General features: G+C 34.2%; 3 protein-coding genes across 6 annotated transcripts; 1 reads left to right on the forward strand and 2 right to left on the reverse strand.

Annotated features, from left to right (window-relative positions):
• The first annotated feature begins 169 nt into the window (after positions 1 to 169).
• LOC141702359 (putative phospholipid hydroperoxide glutathione peroxidase) lies at positions 170 to 2,386 on the forward strand. The gene is made up of 7 exons (XM_074506059.1): positions 170 to 305; positions 431 to 499; positions 968 to 1,044; positions 1,204 to 1,265; positions 1,363 to 1,481; positions 1,768 to 1,935; positions 2,044 to 2,386. Exons 2-7 carry the CDS (start codon positions 449 to 451, stop codon positions 2,074 to 2,076), a joined length of 510 nt encoding a protein of 169 aa, XP_074362160.1. The 5' UTR covers positions 170 to 305; positions 431 to 448; the 3' UTR covers positions 2,077 to 2,386.
• A 400-nt stretch (positions 2,387 to 2,786) lies between these two features.
• Positions 2,787 to 7,045, reverse strand: LOC141702358 (AT-hook motif nuclear-localized protein 5-like). Its single transcript, XM_074506058.1, has 5 exons — positions 6,022 to 7,045; positions 5,446 to 5,513; positions 4,936 to 5,067; positions 3,379 to 3,537; positions 2,787 to 3,268 (listed from the first exon to the last, which is right to left on the reverse strand). Exons 1-5 carry the CDS (start codon positions 6,476 to 6,478, stop codon positions 3,035 to 3,037), a joined length of 1,050 nt encoding a protein of 349 aa, XP_074362159.1. The 5' UTR covers positions 6,479 to 7,045; the 3' UTR covers positions 2,787 to 3,034.
• A 1,831-nt stretch (positions 7,046 to 8,876) lies between these two features.
• On the reverse strand, positions 8,877 to 12,228 carry LOC141702362 (uncharacterized). Of its 4 annotated transcripts, none has more exons than XM_074506063.1 (7): positions 12,090 to 12,228; positions 11,380 to 11,572; positions 10,624 to 10,681; positions 9,981 to 10,049; positions 9,809 to 9,904; positions 9,306 to 9,395; positions 8,877 to 9,141 (listed from the first exon to the last, which is right to left on the reverse strand). In XM_074506063.1, the coding sequence occupies exons 2-7, from the start codon at positions 11,526 to 11,528 to the stop codon at positions 9,082 to 9,084; spliced, it is 522 nt and encodes a 173-aa protein (XP_074362164.1). In that variant the 5' UTR covers positions 11,529 to 11,572; positions 12,090 to 12,228; the 3' UTR covers positions 8,877 to 9,081. The 4 variants fall into 4 exon arrangements, with proteins under 4 accessions (XP_074362164.1, XP_074362166.1, XP_074362167.1 ...); XM_074506065.1 differs by having other exon boundaries at positions 12,095 to 12,194; XM_074506066.1 differs by lacking the exon at positions 12,090 to 12,228 and adding an exon at positions 12,008 to 12,060.
• Between the last annotated feature and the right edge of the window lie 522 nt (positions 12,229 to 12,750).

Consider the following 12,750-nt stretch of genomic DNA (forward strand, 5'->3'; position numbering starts at 1 on the left):
TAAAAAATAAAACTTGACAAATTAATAGACGGCAATTATCCAAGCCACTTCACACATATTCAACGCCCGCATATTATGGTCCTATTTCAAGAATCATCTGAACCGTACGTTCTCACTAACTTAACGTGTCTGAACATCAACCCTATGATACGTTTACGTCATGGCTAACATACAATTTATGTCTGCTGCTGTCCCAAGTCTCCCTCTGCATACAATATATAAGTTGCCCAGTAATTCTCAGATCAATATATCAAAGTTGTATTGTTCTTGTTTTCTTCCATTTTCGAACAACTCTTTTCTTGCAGGTATTTATTTCTATTCAAACACACACACATATATATATAGTATTATATGGTATGATATAAGGTGTTTGCATAGACTATTATGAATGAAGTTGTTTAACAAGAAACTATTCGCTACTTGTTTTCAGATTAAGATCAGATCATCAATGGCAACTCAATCCGACAAGCCCCAGTCTGTCCACGATTTCACTGTCAAGGTCCTCTTCCTTGCCTATTATTTTCGAAATTCTCCAGTTACTTGTTCATATTAATTTTTATTTGTTGTGGCCTTTAAATCTATTGTGATGTAGAATTGTTAGTTGTTTATGTTGAGCAAAGCCCTAAATATTTCATCCAAAACATTTCTGTACCTACTCGTAGTAATTTTAACCCTTTAATGTCATGAGATAATAATACTACTCCTAAGATTTAAGTATACATGATCAACTGTCACCTGATCTTTAGGTATACCATGTCACCTGTTTGCTACTATATGTTTTGGTACTAGTATGTTATTGTGTCGTTCGCTTTGGGTACTATATTATTACAATATAGTTAATAAAATTTATTTGTCATAGTGTTTACGATGATTTTAAAGAAAAAGAATCATGTGCTGTTTTGGTTAAGGGCTCTGAAGTTTGTAAGGGAGGGGTCCAGATTAATTACCGAAGCTGTTTGCATTGCAGGATGCCAAAGGGAACGATGTGAACCTTAGCCAGTACAAGGGAAAGGTTCTGTTGATTGTTAATGTTGCATCTCAATGGTAATTTTGTAGAGGCTTCGGTTATAATTGAAGATATGATCATGATCTCACTTTTGATTCATATATTGAATGACAAGTTTTTGTTAAATAGTACATTATCATGTTATTTTGAGTTTAGCAAAATTGTTAATTTGATGAGCCTTTTGTTATTTCTTGTAGTGGCTTGACCAATTCAAACTACACAGAGTTGGCAAAGGTGTATGAGAAATACAAGGAACAAGGTTGTTTATTTTACTCTGTTTTTATTCTGCTCTATAATTGACACAGAAATAAATCGTGCCACTTAAACTCAAGTCTAAACATGTTGCGGTGATCCAGGTCTAGAGATTCTTGCATTTCCATGCAACCAGTTTGGATCACAGGAGCCGGGAACTAATGAAGAAATAGTAGAGTTTGCTTGCACTAAATTCAAAGCTGAATATCCCATCTTTGACAAGGTAGGAATTCGAAAAAGCTTCTCTGTGAATTTCCCATGAAGTAACACGAATTATGATACACCTGTCTTCTGGACTACAAGGCTAGCCGGGCTAGCTAGTAGCTACCAACGAAGGAACATGAACTATCAAATATGAAATGCCTGTATTCTGGACCTAAATGACTCTACTAAGAACTATTGTGTATTATGTCACAGTTCCTTCCCTTTGTTATACATTTGATTTCCTAGATGTCTAGATACAATTGCTTTCTTAGCAAGAATCCTTATTTATGTTGTTGGTGATTTAGGTCAAAGTGAATGGTGGTGATGCTAACCCCCTATACAAGTACTTAAAGTCAAGCAAAGGCGGATATTTTGGCGATGGTATTAAGTGGAACTTCACCAAGTTTTTGGTTGACAAAGATGGAAATGTTGTTGATCGCTATGCTCCCACAACGTCTCCTTTAAGCATTGAGGTACATTTTGTAAACTATTTCATGATAACTCGTATGAATATTGAAATCATCGCTGTGTTTCCAATTTTTGCCATCTTCATCGTGACATTTATTTTGCAATTTTTTCAGAAGGACATAAAGAAACTGCTGGAAATAGCTTAAGTATTGAAGTTTGATGCTGCTCAGCCGAAGCAATAATATGAAAATTTGATTTGAATAAAACATTTAGAATACTGCTGTTAATCACTTGTATGTCAGTTTGCAAGTTCAAACTATTTTGATGTTTGAGTAAGATGAAGATTTGATGTTTAAGAACTCAAAAATCATGAAGGAAAATAACTTGTCATACACAACTAGTATTTGACTTGTTACAAGCACAATAGTTGTACTTGTAGTTTGCTCAACTACCTAACAATTTGTTTGTGATTTGCTTTGTAAGCTTTTTACAGCAAGGATAACTCGAATTCTGGTATATTGTTTGCTCGTGGTGAAGATTAAGTATTACAATATTTTTTTGAAAATCTTCACTCAATCTTACAATTTCTGAAATTTTCTAAAAAATACTAATAATTTAATAGAATTTCAAATTTTCTCAAAAATACTAATATTTTCTCCGAAGATAATGGTATCTTGGCTTCATTTTTTCTCCAATTTCCTTCACTAGTATCCTAAAAAGTTGATATCCACAAGTCAGTCTGCATTCTCCAATATCCAATACGATATTAGTTCCTGGTGTAATCCCGTTTGTACTGAAATATACTCGAGCATATTTACTTTTATAATTTTGAGGAGATGCCAAAATATTATTTCTTCTTGCCACATGATTCCTTGATGATATCTAAATTGCTGCAACAAAATTATGTTCAAAAATATTTGAAATGGCAGAGGGTACAAAGATTTTTAAAGCCCATACCATACTTTAAATTCTGCTAGAAAAAGATTACTAAACTACAAGGCATGCCTGGATGTTATTTATGTTACAAGCACAATGGACTATGTCGTTTGCTAGATAAACACATTTACTAATGACAACAATTGGAACCCTGCTGGCTGCTGATCTAGCTTTGGATTGCTTCATCACTATACAGATATGACATTCAACTATTGTAAGGAAAGTGTGTCATCCATGAGCTAGGTTAATTTCTGTGTTTAGATCTCTCATATGTGGCCGTGAACTTGGAGAACATGAAGACTTTTCGGGATTTGGAGTAAAACTTCGATGAGAAGCATCCACTGGTATTGGTGTAGATGATCCTTCGTTGGGTTGAAAATCGGAAATCTGCTCATGTTTTGCATCAGCCTGTGAACCGGTTTTTGTTTTGAAACCATCATAAACAAAACTGCACACCATTGCCTGCATCAAGTGGTGTTGGTTATGCTCTTGACATGTTAACAATCAAGTGGATAGATGATCAACTTAAACCCAGCTATGTTAAATAGGGGAAGGGGATATTATAAACTTACTTGAACCAAGCTTGCAGCAACAAGGCTACCACCTACTGCACCTCCTATCACGAGGCCATCAGGACTGCATACAGATACACTCAAACCACCAGTTCGATTGCGGTGTCCACCTTCAGAAACCAAATAGGAGCCAGACAAGCATAATATCTCAAAACGGCCCTATACAAGAGCAAGAAACAGCTAGGTCTTATCAGTAGGAACTAGAAAGACACAGGTCATTATGTGTAATTAGATTAATGGATTTATGAAGAAGTAATAATGCTTAGGAAAAAAAGGGTAATAAAAGCAGCATTTTTATAAGGAAGCATCACATCACTTATTACATCCCCAGACACCAGGAAACCATTAAAACAAAAACTAGATAATTAAATTACAATGAACAACAGATATTAATATATTATTACTGTAAGGGATGAAATCATTCAACCTACCATGCAGGTTTTGCAAGATGTTATGCTACCAAGTTCCCATTAAAAGATGCAGTAAACCTTACAAATAATTGTAGAACTTCTCCTACTCAATCATGGAGTGAACATTGTTGCAAATGAAAATGTATGTGACACAACGAAGTTGGAATGAAGTACAAGCGATTATGCTCATATTATGAAACATTATAATATTAAAACTTGGGAGTCCAACCTGAGGGCTAAACTTTATTATGCTAGTGCTCACTCGTAAATGCCATATACTATAGACTATAGTACTGCTCAGACTTTGTATCCTTAGCAACACTCAGTACTATTAGGCTTTAAAAAGCTACACATCACCCTACCACCTTGGTAAGATATGAAATACAAATGAAAAAAATCTCAAATATCAGAAAGTTGGAAATTGTCTTCTAAACAGTACTCCCTCCGTCCCAACCATTTCTTTATACTTTCCTTTTTGGGATGTCCCTTCCAATTCTATACATTTCAAAATTTTCCAAAAGTAGTAAAGTTTTTATAATATAAAAAGTAAACTCATCCACTACTTACCTCCACTATACCCACTTTATATATAAAATATTAATCGGTCCCACCACTTTACTCACTTTTTAAACTTTCCACCACTACTTTATCATTTTTCTTAACCTCCGTGCCCAAACCAAATGTAAACAAATGGTTGGGACGGAGGGAGTAATAATTTTATTGTAATTTATATACATAAAGAACTACATTACTCACATTCTATGGATTTGACTTTTGAGGAAGGTCAGCAATTGCGTAATTCATAAACAAATAACCTACCCTAAGGCGCTATCAACTGAAACTATGTACACGTGTATGATATTGAAAAATTTCATCCACCTAGAGTACAGGTCGGGAAAAATCTTAAATAAACATGAATCTTTCAAATTAGGTATGTCATTTCAATGAAAGTTGTCTAAAAATCTTACAGGTAAAGAACTATGATCTTGGAGGCGTTTAAAATGTTAAATGAAGTAGGAAGAAATCAAACATATTTCCATGGAACTTGTCCAGAAACAAAATTTACAATAGATACGTTTGATAACAACAGAATAGTTACTTCTAATTTAAAGAAAGGAAAAAGACATCGACTGCTTAATAGGTCTACCTCATATGTTAGTGTGCTGTCGGAAGACATAGGTTGACGTAATGTCACTGAAGAAACAGAACCATTTGCGGACAAGATACATAGAGCTCTTGGTCTCTGTTGAGCAAATGCCAATATTTTTGAAGCAATATCCTGCAATAAAATAGAGTAGAATTTCAAAATAAGAAATAGTAGTTGAAAATCTTGTATCAGTGCAAACTACTTCTTCAAGGTGAACTTGTCAAATTTGTACTCATTACTTAAGCAACTGTTTCTCTCAGATTTTTGTGAAATGCACACGTACATATCAGCAGTGACCACTTTTTGTATTCACCCCTCATTGTTACATGAAATTAAATTTCTGAACATCTTTACAATAAGTGCCTTAGGGTTCTTACTAACAAATACTTGATTAAACATGCATGAGCAGTAAGGTTCTTAACTTCTTATTAATAAATACTTGGTTAAACTTGCATGAGCAGTAGGGTTCTTACTAACAAATTCTTAAATAGGGGATCATATAAGCAATACCTCTCCTGGGGCAATTTGGATGACATGCGGAGTAAAAGCTTTCCCTGCTGAACTGTTCATCCATTCGCCTGGAAAGTGAATGCCAAACGTGAGACAACATATCCAATTTTATTGAAAGTGGACGAGAAAAAGGACCTAATTAAAGTTCTAGTGTCGCTTATGCAGGCTTCTTTTGCAGAAGCAAAAACTGAGTCAGCCACTGTTTTTTGTAAATAAATTCCATATTTCATTTAGTTATTGTCAATAAGTAACTGAAGGAAGGTTCTAACTTAAAAAAAAACTACATTAGGATATGCAAATTCAAAAACCAAATTCCATTAACACAGAATATCACTAGTCAAGTACCTCATACATACAGAGCTTGATCTGCTATATATTTCAAGGTGCTAAATTTCACTACTAGATAAGTAAAGCTACAAAGTAATTAGTGTTTTGCCTCAGAGCATGCATATAGCGTTGCAATTATTTAAGAAAAGCAAGTAAATGCAAATATTCAACAAGAGCAAGTGATTGCAATTAACTGGAATTAAATTGTATTTATGTACAGAGCTTCCACAATCCAATCTGGACACTTGCCTAAAGATGCTAGCCGTTGCTGCTTTCCGCTACCACGAGGCCTCCCTCTATTCTTTTTCTCTCCATCGACCAGCATTATATCCCCGGCCCCAGGTGAGGGATTAAATGACATAGGAGACAATCCTAAAGACATGTTGGCCCCATCAGGACCATACTTTCTGGGCCTTCCCCTCTTTTTCTTACTAGAATCACTCAATGACAGACCAGAAGCTGCACTCATGTCAACTCCATGACCAAAATTACCAGCTTGGTAAGATGAACTCCCAAGATTGCCACTTACATTGGTCTGAACTGAACTATTAGGGCTTGAAAAGTCCTTGAAACCAGTTGGAGCAGCTAATCCCCTCTGAGTTCCTGGCCCAAAAACTGAACCTGAGCTGGGATTAGGCTCACTGACTTCTCTGGTGAAGTAGTAAGGAGATGACCCAGATAATGACATTCCTTCTCTTCCATCCATGCAAATACACCAAAGATTTAAATATAATAAAAAACACTAAAAAAACACTAAAACTAACAAATTCAAGAAAATCTTGACAAGGGCTTTAATGAGGGTTCTTGAAAGCAATATATTATGCAAAAAGATTGAATCTTTCAATACAATTAGCAAAAAAAGATGATAAAGAACAGCTAAAAGGTATTAAAATTCACAGTATGAACCAAAACACCAAGTTGGGTAATCATAAGAATGCAGAAAGTTTGAAGCTTTAGCTGAAACAAGAAGAAATCTTGAATGGTGAAGTTGAAGTATCTGGACAGAGAGTAAACAAGATTTTATCTTTCATTACAAGAAGCAAAAAAGATGAGAAAGCTAATAAAATTGACAATATCAAACAAAAAAACAAGTTGGGTAATCATAAAAATGCAGAAAGTTTGAAGCTTTAAGTGAAACAAGAAGAGAGCTAGAATGGTGAGGTTGAAGTATATGAAGGAGAGAGCAAAACAGAATGGAGAAAGATGAAACAAGAACCCTAGATTTAAAATGAAGAATGAATTGAGGACTTTGGGAAAGAGGGAGGGGGGAGAGTAAAGACAAAAGTAAGATGAAATACTAGAAAAATAAGAGCTTTTGAATTAAAGTAAATGAAGGTGACATTTTCTTTTACTTTAAAATAAAAAAGAGGGGTTTGTAGTAGACATGCACAAAAGGTCCACCGGGTCGGGTTTTGACCGGACCTTAAAAAACTCGGGTTTTGACCGGGCCGGACTTTTCGGGCTTTCACTTTGATCGTGCCGGGCCGGACCGGGCTTTCCGGAAATGTCAAAACCCGTTTGGGCCCTCGAGGTGGGCCTGACCGGGCTTTTTTTCGGGCCGGATCGGATCAGGCCGGACTTTTTTCTAATTTAAATCGGATCTAGTATTATTAGAGATTCCGAAGAATATATGTGTTAGCAACTAGATCATCGTAAAAATGTATTAGTTTACATGGAATATTTTAGGAAAATATTACTTCGTTGAAAACATTTAAGTTCGGTAAAAAATAAATATGTTTATATAATATATTTTATCATTGTTATGATAACAATGATAACAATGATATCATACAATGATATCCAAATATTCATGACAATGATATCAAAATATATATAGTGTACTTATTATATCTTCTTTCATTATTTATGCAACGAAGTATATAAATAATATTATTAATTACAAATATGTAAATATATATGTGTTTAAAGTATTATTTATATTTATAGTAAATGTGAATTTATAAATATATAAGAAAATATATTAGAATAATCAGATTATAACCGGGCTTTTTCAGGCTTTTAATCGGGCCGGGCCGGGCCGAAGCCCGAGTTTTTAACCGGGTCGGGCCGGGCTTTGCCTAAAAATATAGGGGCCGTCGAGGTCCGAAGCCGGGACCGGGCCGAGTTTTGACTGAACCGGGCTTGACCGGGTTTTGACCAAATCGGGCCGGGCCAGATTTTCGGGCCGGAGTTTTTTGTGCATCTCTAGTTTGTAGTACCATTAAATTAATAAATGGGGTTGAAAGTTGAAGGGGGGTTTTGGTTTGGCACACAGTCAAAGGGTATAGCTGGATGCAAGTTTCCGACTCAAGAGAGACTTTGGGGGTGCTATAAATTCAAGAGGCTATTGGAAGACAGTGGGTGCCCTACTCAAGTACACTGTATATGTCATTGTCTGCACCTGCACCCAGGTGGTATCCAATTTAGGTCATAATTATCAAAAAAAAAAATAGGTTTGTGCACTTGAATCTCGATAAAATAATAATTTTATTAAATTATATTTTTTTCTATCACTAACATAAAATATACAGTATATTTTTATTTTCATTAAAGAAATAAATTGGGTAAAGTAAAATTTGTATGAACACCAACCCTAAGAAATTTTATAAAACTGTACAAAAATAAAAAGACAAGCGCATGTAACAAGAAGCGGGGTTTGTGTTGAATTGTTCAGAACTTTGTTTCTGGGCATAATTTGAAAACTGGATAGAGGTAAATGTTAAATGCGGAGTAAATCAGGACTCATGATTCTTTTAATTCTTATAATCAAGTACAAGAGGTAAAAATTTGTGGGGGGGATTGGAACTATTTCATCTGAAAATTAAAACAAGTTGTGGATTTAACATTTTTCATAACATAATATGATTAGATTTAACAGTGTAAATAGGGGCCTCCGGTCCAAATATTATTACTAAACCTTGTTTTGGTCCTAATAACAAAAAATTCCCTTGTTTTGGTCCCTACCATATCTTGCTTCCATAATGGCAAGGGTTCATTACAAATTTCATCCCTCCAAAATCCTTTTTATCAATCAAAGCTCCCACTACTGACTGTTCAATCAATCCTATATATATGAAAGATGAAATGACATAAAAAGAGTTGCATAGCACAAAAAAATTGACGCAAAATTAAAAACAGATAAGAACAAATGAATTCAACAACAGTTGCATATAGCAAAGTTAAATCTAATAATTTGATTGAAATCCAAGCAGTTGTTCCAAAACTATGGATTCAGAAATCTGATTACATATCTATCCTGGACATCCAGGTGGTTTCACCGGCTAGTACAACTAGTCTTCGTAGTTTTCATCATAAAAAGTCTTCATTTGAGCGCAGCTTCGAATGTTTATTTGCAAAATCCAGGTAACCCTGCCGATGTCAACAAATATAGCCAGGTAAGGTAATTTAAGTGTCGAATGACAGTTAGCAGACTCTTTCCCTTTGACATATCTTACAGATGCAACTTCAAACATTAAACAATCAATGTCAGGCTTTTCTGTAATAACTGTGCACACTAGAAAAATGATTTGTACCTGGAGTATTCCAACAGCAGCAAATTTGTCCATGGCAGACTTATATTGTACTGGATGCATATTTAAATCCTTAATCAACAACTCCGTGATCTGAGGACAACATTACCACTTCTATAAACATATATGATATCAGCAGTATCATTGAATAAAACCGAAATGTGACTTTCCATTATTCAATTGCCTAGAATTAAACCAGGGGTATTAAATGAAGATTGATCGTGCTCAAATCAGCTCTAGCAAATTGTTTCCTTATTCTATTTTTTTTCTGCCAAATCTTGCTTATTTTTCCGTTAGGCAGTACTAGCAAATTGTTAAGGTGGAAAGGGGCATAAAAATCTGTGTTAATGATTCAACTGCCCTGAATATTGGTACAGAAGCTGAATAATCGAAGGAGATAATGGTTTGACAACCCTACAACGGCAGTTTTGTAGCTACAAGTTGTGTAAAAAAAAATATTAGAATTTGAATTTCGGTAATGATCATATACAGCAAGAAGCACAAACCTTCGACGTGAAACACTCATCCCAAAAAGTATACTTCAAACCTTCAAGGACTCCTGTTTTACAAAGATCTTCAACTAAAAGTTTTACTTGTATGGCCTGCAAAAGAAGGAAAAAAAATCAATTGTGACTGAATGAACAATAACTGGGAGACATGTCAGGGAGGAAGACACACATCTGGGCTGTTTTTGTTTCTATAAAATGGGTAGCCAAAAATGAAGCCTGACAGAGAGAATTCAGATTTCTGCATGCAACAACAAACACTCATCAGTAACTGTAATATTCAACAACAAATAAGTTGAAGTTAAATGCAGATAATTAAATCCAAAATGAATTCCTGGAGAGAAGCACAATCCTAGTTAAAGTTTAAATGGTCAGGGACCAAGCAGGACACACGCATAAATTTTATGCTTCGGAAAATGTGTATTTTCAATATTAACATTATCCTCAGTAATTATATTTGTAAAGGCATTTTGGAAGAGAGAGTAACCAATGTGGCCTTGGTTCTAAATAATAGAATGCATTTTCCAAATAATTGAACGAAATTTCTATTATGTGCCCATGGGCACATGATAAGCGCGGCAACTTATAATTTTAGTGCATCCTCATTGGTTCATTTTTTATAATAGTGATGGACCCCCCTGCATTCAAACCAACTTCACCAATCAAATTGGCCTAAAATTATAAGTTTCCGTGCTTATCATGTGGAAAAACCGATAATCGAAATATGTAGGACAAGCTCCTAAGACATGGATCAATCACTACAAAAAATATGAGAAACGATTCGAGAATGCAAATTTTGGAACTGATAAACTCACCAAACTTTGAAAATCGGCGGCCATTAATCCAATATTTGATTTCTTCCTTAGCAGAACACTGCATTATAGATATATAACAAATATTATCAATCTAAAAGGAAATCTTCTGTAAAATAAGTAGCGGAAAAACAATACATAAAATTTAAGGGGGCTGACTTTATAACTTTGTTTATATAAGATAGCTTAGCTTCAAAACAAATACCTAAATCAAGATACCTTTACTAGAATAAATTATAAGGAAATGCTATAAGAAAATGAAGATCAAAAGAGTAAATCCAACAGCAGGGACCGTCTACAATAGAAGCACAAGTATCTATGGACAAATTTTACAATGATTCTAAACTGGGAAAATAACTTCAGAGCTTAAGATATTGCCGTTGCATGCTAAAGTGCTCGATTATTTAGTCAAAGCAAACATTTCACGTAATGTCACGGGTTTTGCAAATGAGATGAGCACATACTAGCTGAGAATGTTAAATAAAAGAAGACAAGATCTAATAGTAATATTTGAAGATCTAATAGTACACATCAAATTCATAAATAAATTTTGATATGGAAAGGGACAACCAAGATTACAATTATACCCTCTCCATATTCCTAAAGGAGTAATGAGCATAAGGAAAAGGATATGGGAGTAGGATCTTTACTTTGGCTTCCAACGAGGAACAAGTATAAGCTACACTTAAGCATATATACTACAGAAAAAAAACTAATCATTCCTCATTAGAATTATGTACTTGCATAGGAAATACATACCGCAAAGGTGACGCAATCTCATTGTGATAATCTGAAACCGCCAATCCAACGTACTTATCACCAACATCCAACCCAAGAAATCGCCCTCGTTGTGATGCCTTTAACTTCAACAAATCTTGGAATAAATTAATTGGCCTCACGTACCTCATCTCTTAACCCTTAATCACCACAACAGATAATTCACACAAACTTGCTGCAATAAATTCCAATAACATGTCACATTAAAAAAACATACTAATAAAGAGAAAAACAAACACATTTTCATTCAAAAATTGCTAATTGACACATTATCATGCAATAAGCCAAAAATAAGAGCTGACCTTAACATACAGTACACTAGCCTATACACAATGGGTAAATAATGTTCATGTGCTCCTTAATCCAAACTTATACAATGTATGTGGACATCGAAAACACAAAAGACATCCTCGAATGCAAAAATTGCAGTTTAGACTAAAAACCCAGATAAGTATTGATTTTCCTCGCAACTACATTACCCAAATATATGCTAAAAAATCAGCTATAGCTAAAAGATATAAACTTCAGTGAGGCATTTCATCAAACACGTTGCGTACAAGTACAAATACGTACACAATTGCATAAGTATTGTAATTGAAGATGTACATACACTACATACAGATATACACAGACATGCAACTCAAATACACGACACACACAAGAATGCACATACACACGAAAACAAATGTCACCTTACTCAGGAAAGCTACCAAGAAAGAAGGTGGGCCAGAAGAGAACGAAAGTGTTTTGGGTTTTGAATTATGCTCGTGTTAACAGGCCCATGTTTTGAGCCCAATACCAATTATTTTTAAAGGCCTCCAGCTCCAGGTTCCAGCCTATATTCAACAAAGAAGACCCAACGACTGTTGAGTTATCAAGGTATGCGCGTCATTTTCATTGTATAAAATTTCGCACTTTAAAATTTGACCATCCTAAATAGTGTTTATAAATCTCAGAAATCGAAATTAATTATTTGAAATAAGAATTTTTAAGTTATTTGGTCATTCTTTAAAAATTGAATGATTTATCAAATTAGTCAGATAACGTCAAGAATTTTTTGATAATTTATCGATGATTTTTGTAAAATCGATCATTTCTCTAATAAAGGAAATAAGACTCTTATTTTAGAAAAAGATTTGTAAATCTGTATTTTATACTATATTTAAAATAGTGTTATATACTCTTATTTTAGTGCTTAATAGGATATTCAGTGATTAATCCGCATTAATTATATATGTTTAATAAAATACAATAATATTTAATTTATTAAATCAAATATATTAATTTTGAAAAAGAAATGTAGCGATTAATCAGATTATAAAAACAAATCAGTTGAACACCTTAAACAATTAA

The sequence above is a fragment of the Apium graveolens genome, unplaced genomic scaffold (assembly GCF_009905375.1).
Source record: "Apium graveolens cultivar Ventura unplaced genomic scaffold, ASM990537v1 ctg4912, whole genome shotgun sequence".
In the NCBI taxonomy this organism is placed as follows: domain Eukaryota; kingdom Viridiplantae; phylum Streptophyta; class Magnoliopsida; order Apiales; family Apiaceae; genus Apium; species Apium graveolens.